At 43.8% G+C, this 20916-nt stretch overlaps 2 protein-coding genes across 6 annotated transcripts; one reads left to right on the top strand and one right to left on the bottom strand.

The window, feature by feature from the left end:
• Nucleotides 1–889: 889 nt before the first annotated feature.
• On the top strand, nt 890–10004 carry cd99l2 (CD99 molecule-like 2). Its single transcript, XM_079580184.1, has 10 exons — nt 890–1094; nt 3876–3923; nt 4611–4685; nt 5231–5353; nt 5629–5721; nt 6449–6547; nt 7305–7349; nt 7417–7548; nt 8345–8410; nt 8520–10004. The coding sequence occupies exons 1-10, from the start codon at nt 1034–1036 to the stop codon at nt 8579–8581; spliced, it is 804 nt and encodes a 267-aa protein (XP_079436310.1). The 5' UTR covers nt 890–1033; the 3' UTR covers nt 8582–10004.
• Nucleotides 10005–13377: 3373 nt separating this feature from the next.
• mtmr1a (myotubularin related protein 1a) lies at nt 13378–19891 on the bottom strand. 5 transcript variants are annotated; one of them, XM_079579800.1, is made up of 17 exons: nt 19479–19891; nt 18772–18874; nt 17956–17979; nt 17126–17213; nt 16956–17050; nt 16772–16879; nt 16340–16438; nt 16169–16252; nt 15944–16093; nt 15448–15636; nt 15194–15379; nt 14940–15098; nt 14779–14826; nt 14610–14702; nt 14412–14525; nt 14158–14334; nt 13378–13981 (listed from the first exon to the last, which is right to left on the bottom strand). In XM_079579800.1, the coding sequence occupies exons 1-17, from the start codon at nt 19586–19588 to the stop codon at nt 13817–13819; spliced, it is 1992 nt and encodes a 663-aa protein (XP_079435926.1). In that variant the 5' UTR covers nt 19589–19891; the 3' UTR covers nt 13378–13816. The 5 variants fall into 5 exon arrangements, with proteins under 5 accessions (XP_079435926.1, XP_079435924.1, XP_079435925.1 ...); XM_079579798.1 differs by lacking the exon at nt 17956–17979 and adding an exon at nt 17625–17699; XM_079579799.1 differs by lacking the exon at nt 17956–17979 and adding an exon at nt 17625–17696.
• Between the last annotated feature and the right edge of the window lie 1025 nt (nt 19892–20916).

Here is a 20916-nt window from a genome sequence, read left to right as displayed (position 1 = left end):
ATGAAACTGCACCCGAAAGACTGCGCGCTAAGCCTGATACTGAACACCTTAAAGGAACAGGCCACTGTTTTTCCACACTGAGATATGTTCTTACCTGAGCTTAGACGAGTTGATTCGTACTTGTCTGGTCTTTGTGCGTGCCCTCAATCATGCAAAACAACCAAATATGTTGCTAGCATTTGGCCTCTCCCAATGTATTCCTATAGCTCCAAACGGGGGTGAAGTTGGAAGCTACCACGCTCTTCCACGGGCACAAAGACTAGACAGGTACGTTTCAACTCGTCTAAGCTCAGGGAAGAACATATCACAGTATGGAAGGTCTGTGTGCCCTCAATCATGCAAAACGACCAGAGATGTTGTTAGCATTTGGCCTCTCCCAATGTATTCTTATAGCTCCAAACGGGGTGAAGTTAGAAGCGACCAAGCTCTTCCACGGGCACGCACAAAAACCAGACAGGCACGTTTCAACTCGTCTAAGCTCAGGGAAGAACATATCACAGTATGGAAAAATGGTGGCCTGTTCCTTTAACTTTCTCTGAGGGCGTGTTTGTGAATCTCTAAAATAAAAAATAAAATAAAAAAACATATAAAATGAAACATATTGACATTTTTCTTGAGTCTGTTCACGACATAACCTTGAATTGTCATCTTAATAATAATAATAAAAATTTAAAAAAACAAAAAAACAAAAAAACAAAAAAAATAGAATAAATGCGTATCTCCAATCAATAATCGATTCTAGGGGCAAAACCATAGACTGTAAAAAAAACATAGAACTAAATATAAAAGTAGAATGACATTTAACATCCTGCACTGACCTTCAAAATAAAAGCCACCGCGCGGTTTGCTCTTATTTTGACGCTCTCTGCCGGAACTCCTCCAGCGTGGGCGTGGCGGCCACACTGCTCTTGCTTGACTGCGGCGCAGACTGAGACCGGCCGGCTGAGCGCTTATTCATAGCCCAGGAGGAGCCCGTTATTCCGCCGAGTGCAGTCAGCGTGTTGAGCCCGAAGTGTGCCCGGACACCGCTAGCATGTTCCCCCGCTCTTTGCTCTCTCTGTGCGCGCTCCTGGCGCTGCTGCTGCCGCTCCAAGGTAAGCCTTTGTCCCGCACACACCCCCGAACCGCTCGCCACATGTTCAGCCTTTTGTGCCGCACTTACAGGGCCCCACCTGCCCCCGTGCCAAACGCTTAACTTCCATCCCCGCGCTTATCTCCGGCCCGATTCGTCTCACCTTTGCCCTCGCTTTTCGCTTTCAACACTTTTTCTTTTTTTGCCATGGGAGTGTGACCCATGTGCATTGATTTTCTTAACTGCAAAACCAGACTGCACATTTAAATCAGTAATTCTGTGAGCCAGGAGCAACACGTTATTACACATGTATAATCTAATCTAAACAAGGCTTTGGATATTTGTAGCTTGGCCAAATAAGATAGTTTTTCCTTCAAGGGAGAAGTGATGCGGATCAAAGTGATGCTGGCACCGCCCACAGCGCGGCTGGCTGAGGGGCGCACACACTGCCAGGAAACGCCTGATGTCACTCTCTCCCCCTATAGCGGCCATGTGTGAGACGCTGATCAAGATGGAGGAGAGCTGGAGACAGGAGAGGTGTGCGCGCAGACAGGTGAACAAAAGCCGGCGTATAGGAGGGTGGATGTGGGGCAACCCTGTCTAGACCCCACCCTCTACGCCTGAGACGGCTTTACATGCAGGAATATCAATGCACTGTCTGGATGACCTCATGTTTGAGATGGATTTAAACCTGTCTTTAACTTGGAAGGGTGTCATTAATGCAGTGAAATCTCCTGAATGCATTTGGCCCGGAGAGCTGATGGGGATTAAATCACCGAGGGAGCCAGAGAGGGCAAAGATTAGCAGACCTTTGACCTCAGTATATCATCATGTAAATTGCATTATTCATAAGTTGCATGGCAGGTTTTACATTGTTTGCAAAAAAAGGGGAAGTATCACGAACAGGGCGACCACCTCAAAAAGGAGTAGAAAGTGTGAGTAGTTGTGAATGATGAGTTGGGACGACTTAAAGCGAATAGGTTTTTGCCATTGAACTATATAATCTGTTGTTTTAGAAAATTCCCATGAATCAGAACTACTTTTGTCCTAAAGAAGTGACTCGAAACGTGGGCTGTTTGATAATAGAGGCTCAATTGAATATGTTACTATTGAATTCTCACATTTACAACAGTCGTCTGACCCCATCTGTTCAGTGTGGCTGGAAATCAGTCACTGCGTGGATGTGGTAAGATCAGATGTAAGACAAGGGAACTTTGTGCCACATGCAGACGACACTTTCACATCCCACACAGTCTCCAGGGGCACTGCCTTAAAACTCTCAGTCCACACATAAGGGGGTTTTTGCACTTCCTGTACACCTTTTATGCTTTATTTAATCATCCATGACCGAATCACACGCTGCTACTCAGAATAGTGAAAGTGCTATAGCAGCAAGAAATCCAATTAACTGTAATATTTATTCCGGAAAGTAAGCGTTTGCATCAAAAGTCAAAGTGTCAAAGTACAATGTCTTCAAAAAAGTTCTTTAAATGTGTGGCCTTGAATAAATGACACTGATTATGACTCATTTCTGCCTGGGACTTGGGGAAATGAAAGGGCATTTCGAGTGAACATTCCGACAAATGATGCAACCCCCAGACAGGCGCTGTATTCATTTTTAGCTCATTTGGGCCTTTTTTTAAAATTTGTTCTCTCTCCTCCTTGGCTTGTATTGAATTGTTACCAAATGTCCCATTAAGTTGTTTTGTGTGACATAAGTTTTCCATGACACCTCTGGGGACATGTTGTGAGCGCGCCGTCATTAATTAGGGCTTTAGTTGATTTATAATTGATAGGTTCTGAGTCACGCCAGTGTAGAGGTGATACAGGATAAAGACGGACACACCCAGAGTTTCTGCTACTGCCGGGAAAACGCGTGCGAGGATTCAAGGTCAGAAAGTGCAGTGTTTTTTTTTTTTTACATATGCATGAGCGTAAGAGACTCTTTTTGTGCCTGAGGCTGAATTGGTGCCTTAACCCGACTACCCAGACGATTGAATCTTCATTTTCATAGTATTAATAAATAAACTCAGTGGAATATATCACAATAGTTATGCTTTAGGTTTGTCATTATCTAATATTGCACAAATTAACGAAAGTCTTCCATCTGAATGAAATTGGACAACTCTTCCTCAGCCTGAAACAATAAAATGCATGGAAATGTGCAAAAGTTCTGTTTTAGATCAAATTTTCTTAATTCAGTTCCATTTTAGACGCGGTTTAGTATCAGCACAGCAGTATCACACATCCTACTTTTTTCAATATCGTGCAGCCCTCGTCTGGCCCACGTTCTTAAATTTGCTTCTCCTTCAAGAAGCTCCTGAATAACTGGAAAAACTATGAAAGTTGCCTCGATGACTGTAGGATTACACAGACAAATACCTCTCAGTTTCCCATCTTATAATTTTGGAAAACAATACGAAACTGATTTAAAAAGTGACATTTGTCCCTTGAATTACAGTTTTAAACACAGGAGGCCTGAATGCTAAAAACGCCGCGTCCAACTGCTGCGCCGCTAACCCTCACTCGCCATATGTCGGAGTGGCATCCAGCGAAGCCCCGGCTCTTTGTTCCTCTCATCTTTTGTGCCTTTTCATGTCAATAATGCGCACTACAGTCCAGGGCCCAAACAAAGGGATTATTTTCTCATGAGCGCAGAGTGGCAGGCGCCGGGGGTCCACAAACGCAGCACAGTGTAGTTCAAGTGGCACATGTCCACACACACAAAACATCTGATTCAGCCCACAGTGGAGGAGGCCTGCACGCAACTGTCTCATAACCAACTCTTCTGTGTCTCCTGCAGTGGCCTCTCAGGATGGCTTTGACCTGTCCGACGCTCTTGATGATACTGGCAAGTTTTGTTCTTTTTAACCTAAAATGTTTTTATGTTGTCTCTTATCCTGCGTCTGTGCACTTTACTTGGGTTGTATTTGTGTACAACAATTTGAAAATGGTAATAGTTATATCTAGAGGCTGTGAACAAGACGGTATTCAATTAAAATGCATTTGGTAGGATTTTATTCAATGTGTGAACTATTTAGCATTTTACTATTACACACCAGTGCCCAAACCTGGACTCAGATATGAGCTTTTACTTTCTTTAGGAACAACTTAAACTGTACTGGTCTAAAACAACCTACCTATGGACATCAGGAATAACGATATTCTTATATTTGAAGCATTTAACTCTCTAAGTTAAATTTCTCTCTAAGTTAGAGTAATTAAAACATTTCCAGGGGCAAAGCTAGAGGGGTGGGTGGTGTGGCACTTTTGATGCATTGCTTGTGTATTTTTCTATAATACTGAGCCGTACACATCAGTGAGTCATAGTGACTGAATAATACAGTAAGTCAGTAACATTAGGAAGGAAATAACGAGCAATGAAAGAAAGAAACAAGTCATTAATTTTATTATCTTACATTACATCTGTCATTGCTTTTAGCATTGTTCAGACTGAAAAGGGTTTCTTTGACATTATGATATTACACAAATGGAAATGGTTCTTGTCTTAGCTCCTCTCTTATCTCCATGTTGACAGTGAGCCCTACACCGAAGCTTGCAACACCGGCCGTTCCAGCAGGAGGCGCAGGCGGTGCAGGAGGCGCAGGTGGTGGTAAGAACTGCCATAACAGGTGTTAGATATGAAATATTAACAAACTATAGTCAAGCGACAGTGATCGATTTAGTGGCTCTTTTATCACAAGTATAAACGCCATTCTTTTAACTATCACAAATGTCACTATTACATGCACAAGTTTTGTACTTTATGAAAAATGTAACAATCATGTGGCACAGTTTATCACATAATGGAGGTCACAGAGTTGAAAGTATAGAGATGGTATAAAGAGACGCCTGAAAAATGTGTGACCGTTTTGTCCACGTCTCCATGGCAACACCACGCGCGGGAGACCACCAAGCGGTCTGAATGTGTGCAGCCTTTTAAATACTTCGGGCATTCAAGGGATGGGACATGAATAATGGTTAGAACTGCAATTTCACCCAAGCAACGCAATGTATTATAGATGAGTTTTGACTCTTTGATGTTGCCGTAGTTTGTAGGTTAATAGAGTCTATATTTCTCTTGTGAAGTCTTGTGATTTCTTTTGAAACGATGGCACTGGTAAAGACTAAAAAACAGTATTGTCCCTGTGTTTAAAGACTTTTCCCTGGGAGACTTGTTCGATGTCACCACTACCGCCCCCAAGGCCAGCACCAAGGCCCCTCCTAAAGTGGTCCCCAAGGCCCCCGCCAGCACCAAGGCCCCAGAGAGGCCCAAGCAAGGTAAGAGACTGGCTTTCACCTGGGACCCTCCCCTCTCCCTCAGCTTCTGCTTTACCCTCTTCTGTTTATTAACCCCTGGACTCATACAAACTTCCATAAACGCCACACACAAAGCCTAATTCAATAAAAATACACGGATTAACAGTTTGGAGATGTTTAGATCAACAACCAAGCAATAAAAAAAATAGATACATAGACAAATCCTTTTTTCCTAATAATTTGTATTTCCCCGTTTTTTTTGTTTGTTTCTCGCTTACCTTCCCGAACCTTTCAAGTCCCCGCTGCGGATGACTTAGACCTGTCTGATGCCCTGGACCCCAACAACGACATTACTGGGAAAGACAAGGATAAGAAAAGGGTGCCGGGAGGTGGGTGCCACTCAGTCAGGGCTCATACTCAGACCTAAATATTACAGCTACAGTGGCTTCAAAAGGTTTTCATGTCCGTATTTCATCATGTAGCAATCTGATACTGAAATGATATACGTTCCTATCAGATGCATGGGCATACGGTAAAAAAATCTGGGACATTTTTTAGTTACAGGCTCCAACATTAACCACTGTAGATAGTATAATTGCAAAAAGAAGAAGAAACCAAATAAATGGCGTTTACATTTTGAAGCTGCTCTTTTCCTGTATGTTGCATGCGCTCTGATTATGCTGCCTAAGATTAACCATCACTTCTCAGAATAGAAACAAGACTTCAGTGTAAACTGCACCAAGTCCTGTTGCTGTTCTTACGTACTTTTCACAATACCTAAGTGCCCACATTACCTTCTTTTCACTGAGCAAGAGAAACTACTGTATTTCTTTGCAGCTTATCTGAAGGTTACTTTCATAACCTTGGTTCTCGGCAGAGCATGAGATTTTGCACTCGCTATGGCGTTGTCGGACCTTGAGGCAGTTGATTGGACGCAGAACTCAAGGAAATTGCACATTATCTTACAGCTTTCACACCTTTATGTGTCGATTGGCAGGGCCCAAGCAGCTAGTCTTTCATTATGGGTACTCATGTTTTGGTGTGAATGTTCACAGTCGTGCTTTTTGTTAAATGTGACTGTATTTTGCCTTGTCTCATGGGCTGCTGTGTCTTCAGGTGACTTTACAGACAATGACCTCGCTAATGTGGGAAAGGACGATGGGTACAAACCTGACAAGGGCAAAGGTAAACGCACTAATGAAGCCCCAAAGCTCTCTGACTGAATCCATAATCAGGACCTGACATTAGCACTCAACAAATAGGGAAATTCAGGCACATTCCTATTTGGGTCACTTTTACTCACCACTTATTGAGTTGGATCCATGGCTACAGTTGATCTGAATTTGGGACATTCGTGTTTCATAAATATTATAGCATATACTGTACCTATTTGGGGCTTGTGAGGGCCGCTACCATAGCAAACCACAAATCGTCTATCTTTTGTAATGGTGAAAAGACTCCATATTAGGTAGACCATATTGTTTATTTTGGAAGAACTCTCTACATAATGAGCACATTCTCTTAATTATGACACTGAACACTACCCTTATTCTAACATGACGTGCTGCTGTCCTCTGCTGAATTTGCCAGAGATTTGACAGCCCTCCCTAAAAGGCAGGTCATAAAATAAGTGTAAATGGTGATTTCCTCGATCGGTAGAATTTAGATTGTAGTGTTTTAGTTACTTCTTTCCTTTGGCACTTCAGAATAATTTCATAAACTCCATCAAAAGGTGGTATTTGCCCACAGTGAGTGTTCATCTTGTGACCCTTGACTTAATTTTAACTATATGCAGTGCTAAGGTACCCAAAAGAATGTTCCTAAGCTTCAATTACGTGTGGTACGTCCACTTTATTATTAATTAGTAGAAAACTTCTCAACTGGTGATCTTTGAAAAGACCAGCCACAGTGGCCAGTGAGCAGTGTCAAACCCTGTCATCATAGGGTTTAATGACTTCTGATTATTGTCCAGGCTCCGGCGACCGGGACCACAAGGACCATTACGACGACAACACCGGTAAACACACACGCATCTCCACATACAGTCAGACACCCCTGAGTTCACTCCGACACTGAACCGCTGTAACGTGTTGCAGAGACTACGGCCGAGGTGGGCACCATCGCCGGGATCGTTAGCGCGGTTGCCATGGCGCTGGTGGGCGCAATCACCAGCTACATCTCCTACCAGAAGAAGAAATTCTGCTTCAGTATGCAACGTAAGGAGGTTTTTATAAGTTTGGGGGAAATTTTCTTGAAAGGTCCGGAATGTGAAAGGTTTTGTAAGGTCCAAATGTATGAGTGGCACGATGAAAACATTGGCACAAAAATGTATGTATAAACGCAGCTCTTCTGGGACACAATTAGACTGGGCCAGATCCAGCGCCGGAGGCAGACTGCAGACAGTAACTGGCCACACAGGGACGTCCACGCCGCGTTAAGATCGGCTTAGATACAGACGCCTGTCGGATTTGGTCTTTTTGCCTCCTCCACCACTGACAATCTGACAGCGAAACAAGGCACTTTTAACCAATCGGCCCAGTACTCACCAGGGAAGTGATATAGTAAAGACTTCTTGTCATTTGATACAGTCACTTTTCGCCTTGATGGAATTACAAAAAGCCAGTTTGTACAGAGTAGACCATTATTGGTCTAATCCACTGTCAGTACACAGCGTGTGTAGCTCAGCTTTTAAGACCTTGCATTTCCATTTGCCATTTGCACGTCGAGGGTAACAGACGGCATCTCTGAAATAAACATACAGAGACATGGAGAGGAACAAAGTGGTTCAATTGCCCATAAATACAGAAATAACAGAGAATGCTAATCAAGCTTCCTTCCCCCTTGTATTACGTCTGTACCTATATAATGAATTCAAGCATGTTGGGCAAGGTTGCTAATGAAATGTCAGCTTTACAGGCTATTGTAGTATGGTATAGTCCTGTAGTAGTAGTAGTACATGGAATGCTGTTCCCTTTGTATGAGATTGGTAACTGTTGTGTGTGTGTGTTACAGAGAGCCTGAACGCAGAGATGGTAAAGTCTGAGAACCCAGACGCTGTGGTGGCGACAGAACCACAAGGTAAATATCATGGACTCTGTTGATTAATGAAGGATCTATGTTTAGAACCTCACTGGTATGATGGTGCTCTGCCAACACTAGTGTAACGTGCCTGACTTTGTCCCCACAGTGCAGCAGACTCTCCTGGAGTCGGCCAATGCAGAGCCTCCAGCTGAAGAGAACGCTGTGTAACCATCTCCGGCAAATCCTCCCCCCCCCCAACATACACATACATATAAATGCATGCATATACACGCACAAATCTACATAAAAGACACGCATACACACACACCCCCAGATGCTGCACAGGCTGCTCTGAATGTGACTTTTTAAACTTAATTTACTGCTGTGAATCCTGGCTCCTACCAAACTTTGCCAATAGCTTTTGTACATAGTTATTTATTATTAATTCAGGCACACAGAGGTTTGTGAATATCTCTCTGCCTTTTGTTTTTACTAACCAGGAATGACAAAGGTGACATTGTGGCCCCTCATGTACAGCAGGACTTGATTTTGTTTTCATTCAGTATCGTTTATGTGATTAGATGATCGTATCAACAAGAGCGGACGAGTTTCTGGGGCTTTAGCAGCTTGATATAGCACACGAGGAGCATGCAGAGGAAAAATAGTTTTTATTTCATATTTAAAGTCTTTCTAGAGGATCCATTGAATACTTAAAAACACAGATGTAGAGCATGGTCTTGGAAAAAAATACACCTTTGTAAGCGCAGTGACCATTTAGCTATTGTTGGCACATTAGTTCTCTTTTACGTGGAAAACTGTTCTCGTTGAACCGTATAGAAGCCCATGACTAGTTTGTGGATATGATAAAAACAAACATTCATAAAGATTGTAGTGTACTTTGTTGAGCAGTAAAGAGTAACGTCGAGCCATTCAAACACATGAAGAGGAGGTTGTATAGAAGGCGTGACATTTTGTCATTTTTCTCAATAACTCATATATGTAACAATAATAATAGTAATGTTAGTTGTGTATCTTATAATGCAGTTGCCTTATGTTCATTTCTAATGTAAGGCATCTAATAATTGTCTCTACTTGCAGCCTGTGTCTTTTTCTAGTTTTCTAGTTTTTTTTAACCAGCCTTTTATGATAATTCTAAGGAACGTTGCATGGAGATTTGTTGAAGATAGTTTTGGGAAATAGAATAAACTCCAATAGCCTTGGGCTATGGTTAAATATTAACCTTGTTATTTCATTGATAGTGTCTGACTGCACCTAATGTAGCATTACAAGTAAGCTAGACTAATTATTTTTGCTGCATTTAAATTGAGCTTTTGAACAATGAAACTGTTGGCACTTTGGTCTGGATGTGGCAGTAAAATGAAAACATATTTGTTTGACCAACACAAGCCCTTTTAGGGCAAACTCGGACTGACTTCTAATGTTGCTAATGATGTAGATTTGATCCAGGAGCGAGCCTCAACAGTGAAGCAGCTTTTGCCAATGGTTTCCTCTCTGACCATGTGGCTTTAATGTCTTTCTCGGGCCAACGTTTGGGTTAAGGTTTGCCAAAGGATCAGTTGAATGTAAATTGCAATAATTGTTCTTTGCCACAACTAGACAATCTCAAAAATGCAAAAAAAGAAAAGAAAAAGGTTTTGGACAATGTGCCCTGACACTGTGTGCAGCTCTAAAGGGATGAGTGACAGCTGGTTGAGGTGTATGAGGTTAGTTCACAGTGGTGGTTGGTCTTTAAAGAAGCGTTCAGAAGAACAGGTTGTCGTTGTTAGCGGTAGTTAGCTTGTGGAAAGTGTTGTGTGCTGTAGAGAATAATAGCCTTCTGACTGTAAATATTCTGTGAGCAGTTTGTTTGTCTGTGTGTTTGAGCTTATACTCTTGTCTTTTTACACTTTGTACCCGGGCTTAGCCTGTAGCTGAGCAAACACTTTTGTAAATTCAGCTTTCTGCTAGTATGTTAATTCTCCCATCACTGCTGCTTGCATGTAGGATGGTTTGGAGCAGGATTTATGGAGAAATGCAGGGCTTTTCCTGATTTCCTGTAGTAGAGATGACTCTAGTGGCCTGTGAGACGGTGGAGGTACTGGGAGTGCCAGATGAAGATTACTGCCCGGATCATTGAGTAAAGGCTGAAGCCACGTTCTTTATATGAATTTGATTAAGGCCTCAACAATTACGTCCACAGTTACTTTATACAGGTTCACTGTGGGGGTTCAGGCTGTTCAGCGGGGCAGGTGTTTAAAGGAGAGGGTGTGACTGGTGATGGTGCAGGGAACAGAGGGTTTTATGCATATTTCTGACCTATCTGACTTCGGCTCTGCGCCTCTCTGTGATCGGGAAACACTGTTGTTGAACTGACGTTGGTCTTAAACGTCTATTTGCCAAAGCTTAAAGGCCTCATTTGGGACACTGCTGCTACTGGCAAATATGTTCATGACACTTCTTAAGATGGAGATTATAAATGCAATAGACTGAGGGTCTGATTGTAAACACAAGTATCTGAAATCAAGCAAATGGGATCTGATCAGCACCTTACGTACGAGTCTCTCTGGCTATAAGAAGAAAAGCAACACCAAGAGTTCTATTTCATCACTACTGACCTCCAGAGGCGCCACTTAGGCACTGTCTCTAGTGGTCTTGATGGATTTATAGACATAGTGACATCAGTAATTTTGGATTTCTTTGCTGAAAAGCGGGACTTTCAGACTCCTCTGGTAACTCATGATATCCAAGGAAATGGTGCATCTCTTTGGCCTTATGTCCTGTCCCATAGGACACAGCAGTCCTCATACCCACATCCACACAGCTCAGAGAGCAGCAGCTCTATCCTTTTTGCTCTCCCTGGTCAAGAAAACATTCACAACACAACTTTCTGTAACTGAATGTATTGAATATGTACCACATAAATTAACTGTAGCAACAATAAATTATCACCAAAGATGAGAAAGATTGGACTGTAAGAAGGAAAACTGCATTAAAATTGCACCATATTGATATAAAGATATCATATAATCTTTGCACCTACTACTCTATTGTCATATCGTCACATAGGCACGCTCTGACAGGACTGACCGCATGAATGTCACTTTCTACGTGTCCTGTCAAACTTTTCTACTATGACCATGTGGACTCTGTGCCATTGTATAAATGTTTAGGGACTGTTTATGTCACAAAGTTGAACACACTAACTGTGACTTTTCACTGCCTTATTTTCCACATCGCTAACAACTGACCCTTGCCCCTCCTGCTCAGCCCACGCCTAAAAATGGTCATATGGAAGAGGAAATACACAAGGGGAAGTACTTTCTTACTCTCTCCCTGAAGGCTGACCTGTTCCTTTGGCTAAGTGACTAAAACACCATCTTTTCTAAAAACACCCTGTTGCTGTGCATTGTGCCTTCTCCTCTCAGACAGGATGCAGACACATGACCTGAGCCCTTCTGTAGCGCCCCCTTTTGCCCACTCAGTGCCTGGTCCTGCACAGCCACTCACTATTAAACCCTTTTCATTCACAAAAACTACAGTCGTCTCTCCGAATAACATTTGTCGAGGGCTCTGCTTCACCTTGTACTTTACACAAACCTCCACTACGCCAGAATCCTACAATACTCTGTACATTCTCTTGATGCATGCTTTTCAACGCTAACATTTACTGTTGCCGCTAGACAGTGGGAGCATCCACTATGTCTTTTGGACAACTGAATGTTGGACTGTCATTACGCTATACGTGTAATTGTAAACGATCTGCTTTCTCTTAAAGATAGCTCTTTGGAAGTATGTTACAACTTGTTACTGATGAAGAAAATAAAGAGTAAGAAAAGACAACCACAGTCTTTGAGCGTGTTTATTGTTTAAAGGTGGAATGTCAGAAGTTTGTATGGCTTTACATAGATGTCAGTAATAAATGTTAATGTGACTTGTGTGAATACAAACATTTTAAATAATGACCATCCTGTTGTAACACAGCTCACATTGGCTCATAATTAGCCGCGTTCACACTGGTCTGCATAAAGTTTGTTCATGTGGGCAGGAGCAGACCCTACAGTAACATTACATTTTTCTCATGAAAAACATCAGCATCTCTTCAGTCCATGTGGAATCAGAAATGAGACTCTTCATTGTGTCACGTGAACAGAGTCGTCGTAGTTCAGTCACGTACACAAAACAGTAACTTGTGCACTTACTACTTCCACATAAGTCATCTCTATAAAACATCAGTCGTCAGCATACAGTACTGTTCTTTCACTTTACAGACTCCAAACCAAAAACGTTTCACAAAAGAAGGGCAGTTAGTTGTAAGGCAGCAATGAATTGTGTTTTATGGTAAACTTTAGGTTTAGAAAAATTAGGCCTTCAGTACAGTACTTTTTAAGAACTGTCCTATAATGCACATGTAAACAACATCAATGCTACCATTTATGGCACATCATTTTTTCTATCTGCATCTTACATCCAGGGGTGTCCAGACTTTTACCTGCAGGATGATGCTATGCCCATTTCCTCAGATTTGTTATAGTTTAGAAAAACAGTAGAGATAAACTTGTCTTACTCTCCCGCCTAGACCTCGATATATTCGGCTTATTTCCAAATAAAAATACACAGTAGTAATATTGACGGCATGGCCCCAATGTATGAATACAAAACAGCATTTATTTTTACAACTCTTTCTTTGACCTAATAAAGCCACATGTGGCAGAATAACCTCTAACACCATTTTGTTAAAAGCACACTGCGTAACATTTTGGACTAGACTGTTGCCAACAACACCAAACATGCTCCTAATGACCAGCTAGAAAAATACTATAATTTGCAGTGGGGAATCAGAAAGGATTTGGATGAGGACCTAACCGATTTAAATATCTCCATGGAGACGAGCTGTCCCGCTCCCAGTAAAGTGACAAGTCAGGTCACAGCAAAGACAGTGTTTGTATGTTCATTTTTTGAGCCATTTTTCAGCAATAAAAATATCTAACAAAACAAATGCTTGTGATGATTTTTTCTATTATATTAGGTGAAATGTTACGCAGTGTGGCTTTAAAGCTACCATGTTTCTATGTTTTAAGCCGGGAACAAAATGAATGCTCTTTTGTGACCTTTCACAGTTTATGAGCAGTACCAGCGTGTGCAGAATACAGTCCAGTTGGCAAACACAACATAATTCTAACTTTAGTTTAGAACCTCTGTCATCATGACGGCCAAACGTGCCTAAAGTGAATCGGGTCGCCCGGCAGTCCATGCTCGTTTTGGCTTTGAATAAACTAAACTGTAATAACACAAAAACTAATATAAAACAAATAAATACTACATAATAAAACTACATAAAATACTGACTCATCTAGGGAAAGAGCTTCCTCAGTCTAGTCTTTGTCCTTGTCCTCACACAGCGTTGACTCGATCCTTTTCCCTCAAGTGCATCCGTGTGACTTTGTGTGTCCGGCTTCCCGGGCGCTAAACGGCCGAGTGCAGCGCGGTGGCCGTGTGAGTGGGCGAGGGCGAGTGCTCCGAGGAGGAGGAGAGCGAGTGAGAGGCCGCCTCCTTCTGCAGCTCCTCCAGTCGCCGCTGCAGCTCCGCTCGCACGAACAGCAGCTCCTTCAGGCTCTGGTGCACCGGGACCTGCCCCAGTGTTCACAACAACAGTCAGTCAAAGAGTTGAAAATATCAACAACCAGCTAAGCCACTACTGAGAGCCTTTGACAAATACAGTTCAACATAATGCGGCTCTTTTAAAAACAGTGTCTTCATTTGAGACATTACAGCGACACCAAATAAAGAATGAAATGTAAAGTCACCTGTGGCCTCAGGCGGGGGTTCCAGCGCGCGTAGTACCCGGTCCACAGCTCCAGATGTCTGGACGACACCAGCGGGTACAGGACGTGGTGCTCGTAGTCCACAAAGAAGGGGTTGGTGAAGTCCTCCGTTTGGCTGTTGACGTAGGACCACAGCGAGATGGTCTTACTCTGGACCTCCTGAACAGAGCAGCGTGTGAGAGCAAAGTTGACGTGGTAGAAACCTTCATTCTTTCTGTAAACTTAAAGCCCCAAACCTGCACCGTCCTCTCCTGTTCACTGTTGTAGAGGAACGTCCCAAACAGGCTGCTGTACAGGTGGTCCAGCACCGTGACCAGGAACAGCTCGTTGAACTCAAAGGCTGCCGGGAACTGCGGTCACACATTCACAGAGAGATGAACGTTTAAAAGCCGTGGAAGACGCTATTCGAAAATGTAACAAGCAACGCCTCTGACCTGTCGGGTCATCTGCCAAACACAGTCTATGAACTGGACGAACAGAGGGGAGCGCTCGGAGCTGGAGTGGTTTTCTTCTCCGTGGCCGATGCGCTTCAGCAAAAAAAAAATCCTCTGAATTATGAAATGCACTGGTAATAGTTGATAATAAATAAATACTATCACTTACAGAAGCAAATTTGTGTCCAAAGCTGATCCACTCTTTTTCCACTAAAACCTGTAGAAAAACAATCATCAATTCAACTTAAAAAACTAGACATTATTAAGCATTTGATATAAAGGGACCAACGTATCATGTCGACTCTAGTGTAGTGATGTACTGCGACTGACCTGGAAGCCCTGTATGGTGCGGTAGTAGCTGTCCAGCATGAGCATGGCCAGAGAGGTGAGCTGAGAGGTCCTGTCCCAGCCGTCACTGCAGTGCACCACCACCGAGGTCTTCCCTGACTCCAGCTTATCCGCCACCTTCACTGCCCCAGCCAGTAACAGCTGACGAGGACAAGGACAAGGTATAGTGTAAGTATATACACAATAGTATTCTTCACTTTCACCACCAGATGTCACTATTGCAAACCCGCTTTTACTTTTATGTACTCCAGCCAGTGCGTCTGGTCTATGGCCGAGTGCCAATGGGCCTCATCTATAGTGGGATACACCACGTCCTTCACTTTCCTCAGCGACTCCCGCATCACGTGGATGTTGGGGATCTCCAGGAAGTTTAAGTCCACGTTTGTGTAGAAGCTCTCGCTCTCATAGCCGCCATCTTTAGCCTTTAGAGAGAGAGAGAGCATTGAATAAAATGTTGCTTAACTTAAGCGGTTGGCGGCGTTGGGAGTACCTTGTTGGTGTCTGCCACGCTGCTCTGCCGGGCGTCGAACACGGTGAGTTTGTGGGACTGGGCGTTGGCGTCCATGATGATCTGGAAGAAGCGCTCGTCTTCTTTGCAACGGCGGTCCGAGGGGCCCACTAGAGGCTGGCTGCAGCGTATGATGGTGGCCTGGGACTCCGGGTGGATCCATGACAGGACCTGCAAAGAAAATAACAACAGTGCTTAAATAATGTTTATGGAATGAAACAGGAAACTGATTTTTCTTTTTTTTGTGTTGTTTCTCAAAAAAGAGTGAATTGGTTGAGACATATCAATGAACGGAAACTTCAGCAATGCACACACACACACACACACACACACACACACACACATACACTTGCTGTTGCATGCTTTGTAACCACTAGATGGAGTCCTCCACTGAGACATTACTTTGAAATGCTTCCAAAAGTATGAAATGATTTATGTGTAAGCAGCAGCTGTGGTCTGAATATAAAAAATGACTGACTGGAATGCGGTGCTTTGCTCTGAACAGAGCCACTCGTCGGATGTCTTCGTCCGAGATGTTGGTGGGGATGACCAGGACAGAGGGGTAAGTGTCACACAGGTCGTAGTTACTGTTGATCTTACTGATGGTCCAGCTCTCATTGGGCAAACCCTAGAAGACACATTTATATATATTATATAAACAGTGACAGAGTGGGCCTAGATTTGGTCCGAGATGTTGATTTACCTGTCGTCTGTATTCTGCAGCCGCGTCGTAGACTTTCCATCCGTCCACAGGAAACTGCTCCTTATAAAGGAATGCAAACAGGGGCTGGAACAGGACAATACCTTCATTAAGCCTCGTTAGTCATCACAGCGCTCATCCGCAGGTAAAGCAGAGCGGATTTACAGAACTCACCAGGCTGTTGGAGAGAGGGTAGGCGTGTTGGGACAGGACCTTCACCACATCGGGCTGGTTCTCCTCGGTTTTATAGGCAAACCTGGGACTCCTCATGTCCTGGTAGAATGGCAAGACAGTCAGTTAAGAGCACGGAAGAGTATAAAAGAGAACTTAAGGACTAACGACGGAATGGTTTTGACTAACTTCCAGTAGGCCAGTGTAGGGTAAAGACTACGACTCAATATTCTGTTTCCATTTGATTTTATAAAGTGATTTAATGTGCTGCACTCTGGAAACAGTCTTGTTTTTAAAATCAGCTATGCACAATACAAAATTAATACCACAAAGTACACTTGAATGTAACAGTAATGATACATTTGATCATTGATCGCTAATACAACACTCCCCCACATTGTTACTGTAGCAACGGGCTAATGGAGAGAGAGTCACCTTGCAGACCAACTCCAACCCCTTGGTGTTCTCTCCTTGGTTGGGAACACTGATGGTCTCCAGTCGACTAATGGCGCCAAGGTTCACATCGAGAATGAATGGAGGCTCCTGAGGGCAGAAAAAATGATTTGATTAAACTATTTCAGATATAATGTAAAACAACAATCGTGTATAAGTCGCCTACCTGTTCCACACCACTGTAGTACAGCTTGTAGTCCGTGATGGTCAGGGTCCCGTTCACCAGGCCACTGAACGGACAGATGTACATCACATCCTTGACTGGACACAGGAGAAGCATCATTGAACTTTAACAAATTTAACAATCGTATTAGCGAGAAAGGAAATAATCTACACCTGTGGCTTGGACGTTCTCCCCTGGCAACAGCGGGACCTGGTTTTGGGACATTTTCAGCTGTGCCCCGTACCTCAGAGACGGGAGATTCTGCAGAAAACAAGTAGGATTTCAGAGAGAGTTCTGTAGCTTTCTGGGAAAAGCATAGACTGAGATTTTAAAGCATTTTTTCAGTTATTTGTTTTGATGAAGCTAAATAATAATGATCATTTGACAAAACAAAGGGGGTTTTGTGTAATGTACCCTGTGGTTTCCAGCTCTAATCTTCTCCACAGACCAAAACATACACTTATCATGAATCTTCAGAGACTAATTCACAGTTAGAACTACAGAAAAAGCATTCCTCGGGTTTGAGCGATGAAACACTTCACAGAGACATAAATGTGCGTGTATTTTTATCAAGCGTCTGCACAGATGGCGATGGGGGGAGGGCGGTGACGGGCAGGGGCGCAGACATGCGGGACAGGCCCATGAACGGGAAAGAGGGGCAGACACACTGACACTTGCCGAAGCGTCAGAGGGATGCTCAGAGTCACTGTCTCCATGGTAACTGAGCCCCTCATCCAGAGAGTCCTGCTGCAAGAGGCCAGCGTGGAAAAGAAGGAACGAGCAGAGGAAGAGAAATTCAGGAGAACTTCACTCATTAAAAGATCGTCTGCCAGTTTGTAGACCAAAAGAGAAGTGTGAGGTACAAACTATTCAAAGATTCATTCATTAGACAAAGCAAGGCAGTAGTTGAGACATTTGCCCGTGGTGCAGACAATCCAAACACTTGTGCTCGTCCTGTAAAAAGCATTAAACCTCTAACAGCACTGCCTAAAGGCTCTCTTACCCTGTGTGGGAGCCTCTTGGACACCTGAGGGTTAAACAGGCTTGGATTACACACAATTCAAATATTTCTCGCACTGGAGAGAAGCCACTGCAGAGCGGCAAAAGCTTTGTTTTTACAAGAGAACGTGTGGCAAGCTGCATTTTCTATTCTAAAATAGCCATTGTGCACATAACAGTGCAAAACGATGCATGTTAGCATGACGGACGCTCTCATGTCGTACAGGACGTGAGCTGTCCAGGCAGTGAGCTGACCAAAGATAAAACTTTAATCTGATATTATAATGCATAAAACAAAGGTCTTCCTAAAGGGAGACCAGCCAAGTGAAGTCAAGCTAATGTTGTACGAGTGTAGGAAAGCAGGGACAGACTAAACATGTGCCATCAGTAAAACATTTTTCCCAGCCCGATGTTTCTCTAAAATGAGTCCTGTAGTGTTTTATGGTGTCTCGTTAAGAGTCTGAAAGTAAAACGCAAAATGTGTGTGCTCCAAAATGCTTATAGTTTTGATAAGACCATGATTGCGGCGCGTTACAAAAGCGTTTGGTCAAAGTGGGCGCGTATGCCTGGAGACGAGACAACTTTATAGCAGGAGTCAGCGCAAAAAACTCCAGCAGCTCTTTAAACAGCTGTAAAAAAAAAACACACACACAAAAAACACCCACACACAAACATATAAAGCTTTGGCAACACACAGCACATGTGGCACCCTTACCAACCAATCAGCTCTTCTTCCTGCCTACAGTAACAGACACAGGGCTGTGAGAAGAGCTGCTTTGATGTGCTGTGGTGAGGGGGGGGGGGGTGTCTAGATACATACTCTGTTTTCTCTGGTCGGGTCTGTTGGGACGGAGCTGGAGATCTGGCTGGAGATAGTGGCTGCGATGAGCTGCTTACACCACTCCACATGGGATCCTGTGGGACTAGAGAGGCAGAGAGATATGTCAGCTAAAGCAACAGAGACATGCCTTATGTTATGTACAAGTGCAAAGCTTTGGAAAAGATAGAAATCTGTAAAATAACTGGGAAGAACAAATGCAATTGTCTGTCCTTGTTTGTGAATGCAGCATTTGTCATCTCTGACCATAGGCTACTGTTATTGTTTAGTCAGCAGCAAGAGCTTAAACATATAAACAGATGTCTTTCTTGTAACATGTTGACACTCATGATAAAGGGTCGTTCTCAACAGTGGTTTGAGGTGGAGAATCATTCACCCACATAACAGCTTCTCCAGTAACAGCTTGTTTGTGCACGGCTGAAGTGTAACATACAAACAGATAGCATTAGCTAACAGTTAGCTCGCTATGGCTAAGCGTAGCAGCAGCCGTCATATTGTAATTTGCATACGCCGGAAGTCGTTTGTCAAATGTTATGTGGAAATAATCTATGTCAAACTTTAATGAAATGGCCCTTCGGTTTGATCAGCATTGAACTGGTGATACAATAAGCACATTTTAGAAACTATTTTATGACACAAACGTTAAAGTGGCCGCAGATCCGCAGCGCTGATGCCGGTCAGTCTCTTACCTGTCCAGGCTGTCCCCGTTGGTTGATCCGCCTGTCCCCTGAGCCCGGGGCTTTCTGTTGGGCCCCGCTCCGTCCGCCGCCCCGGCCCCGGCTCCAATCTGCTTCTCCATCTCCACGGCCCGGTTCACTGCGGGTCACCGGGGCGGATGCAGCCGAGTTCCGCTGATACGAGGAGGATGTGCTGGAGCCGAGCCCTGCTTCAGATTTCCGTTTTCAGCGTTCGTCAGTGAAGATCAGCGCGCAGACATGTCAGCAGTTTACAGCAGGCTGCAGGGCAGGCTTCTCGGGTTTCCTGTCATTTTACTTTAGCCTCAAGAGCATCTCTTCCTCCTCAACGAGCCCCGCCCCTGGAGGCGTGTGAAACAGCGCGCGCACAAACATCTGGCTGAGCTGCTCCACACACAGACTGATCCACATACAGACTGATCCACACACAGACTGATCCACATACAGAGTGATCCACACACAGACTGATCCACATACAGACTGCTCCACATACAGACTGCTCCACATACAGACTGATCCACACACAGACTGCTCCACATACAGAGTGATCCACATACAGACTGATCCACATACGGACTGATCCACATACGGACTGATCCACATACGGACTTCTCCACATACAGAGTGATCCACACACAGACTGATCCACATACAGACTGCTCCACATACAGACTGATCCACATACAGACTGATCCACACACAGACTGATCCACATACAGACTGATCCACATACAGACTGATCCACATACAGACTGATCCACATACAGACTGATCCACACACAGACTGATCCACATACAGACTGATCCACATACAGACTGATCCACATACAGACTGATCCACATACAGACTGATCCACACACAGACTGATCCACACACAGACTGATCCACACACAGACTGATCCACACACAGACTGCTCCACACACAGACTGATCCACATACGGACTGATCCACACACAGACTGATCCACATACAGACTGATCCACATACAGACTGATCCACATACAGACTGATCCACATACAGACTGATCCACAGACTGATCCACATACAGACTGCTCCACACACAGACTGATCCACATACGGACTTCTCCACATACAGAGTGATCCACATACAGACTGATCCACATACAGACTGATCCACACACAGACTGCTCCACATACAGACTGATCCACATACAGACTGCTCCACACACAGACTGATCCACACACAGACTGATCCACACACAGACTGCTCCACACACAGACTGATCCACATACAGACTGATCCACACACAGACTGCTCCACATACAGACTGATCCACATACAGACTGATCCACACACAGACTGCTCCACATACAGACTGATCCACACACAGACTGCTCCACACACAGACTGATCCACATACAGACTGATCCACACACAGACTGCTCCACATACAGACTGATCCACATA

Source organism: Gobius niger, assembly GCF_951799975.1.
Source record: "Gobius niger genome assembly, chromosome: 21".
Taxonomy (NCBI): domain Eukaryota; kingdom Metazoa; phylum Chordata; class Actinopteri; order Gobiiformes; family Gobiidae; genus Gobius; species Gobius niger.
This window is presented reverse-complemented; position numbering and strand designations above follow the sequence as displayed.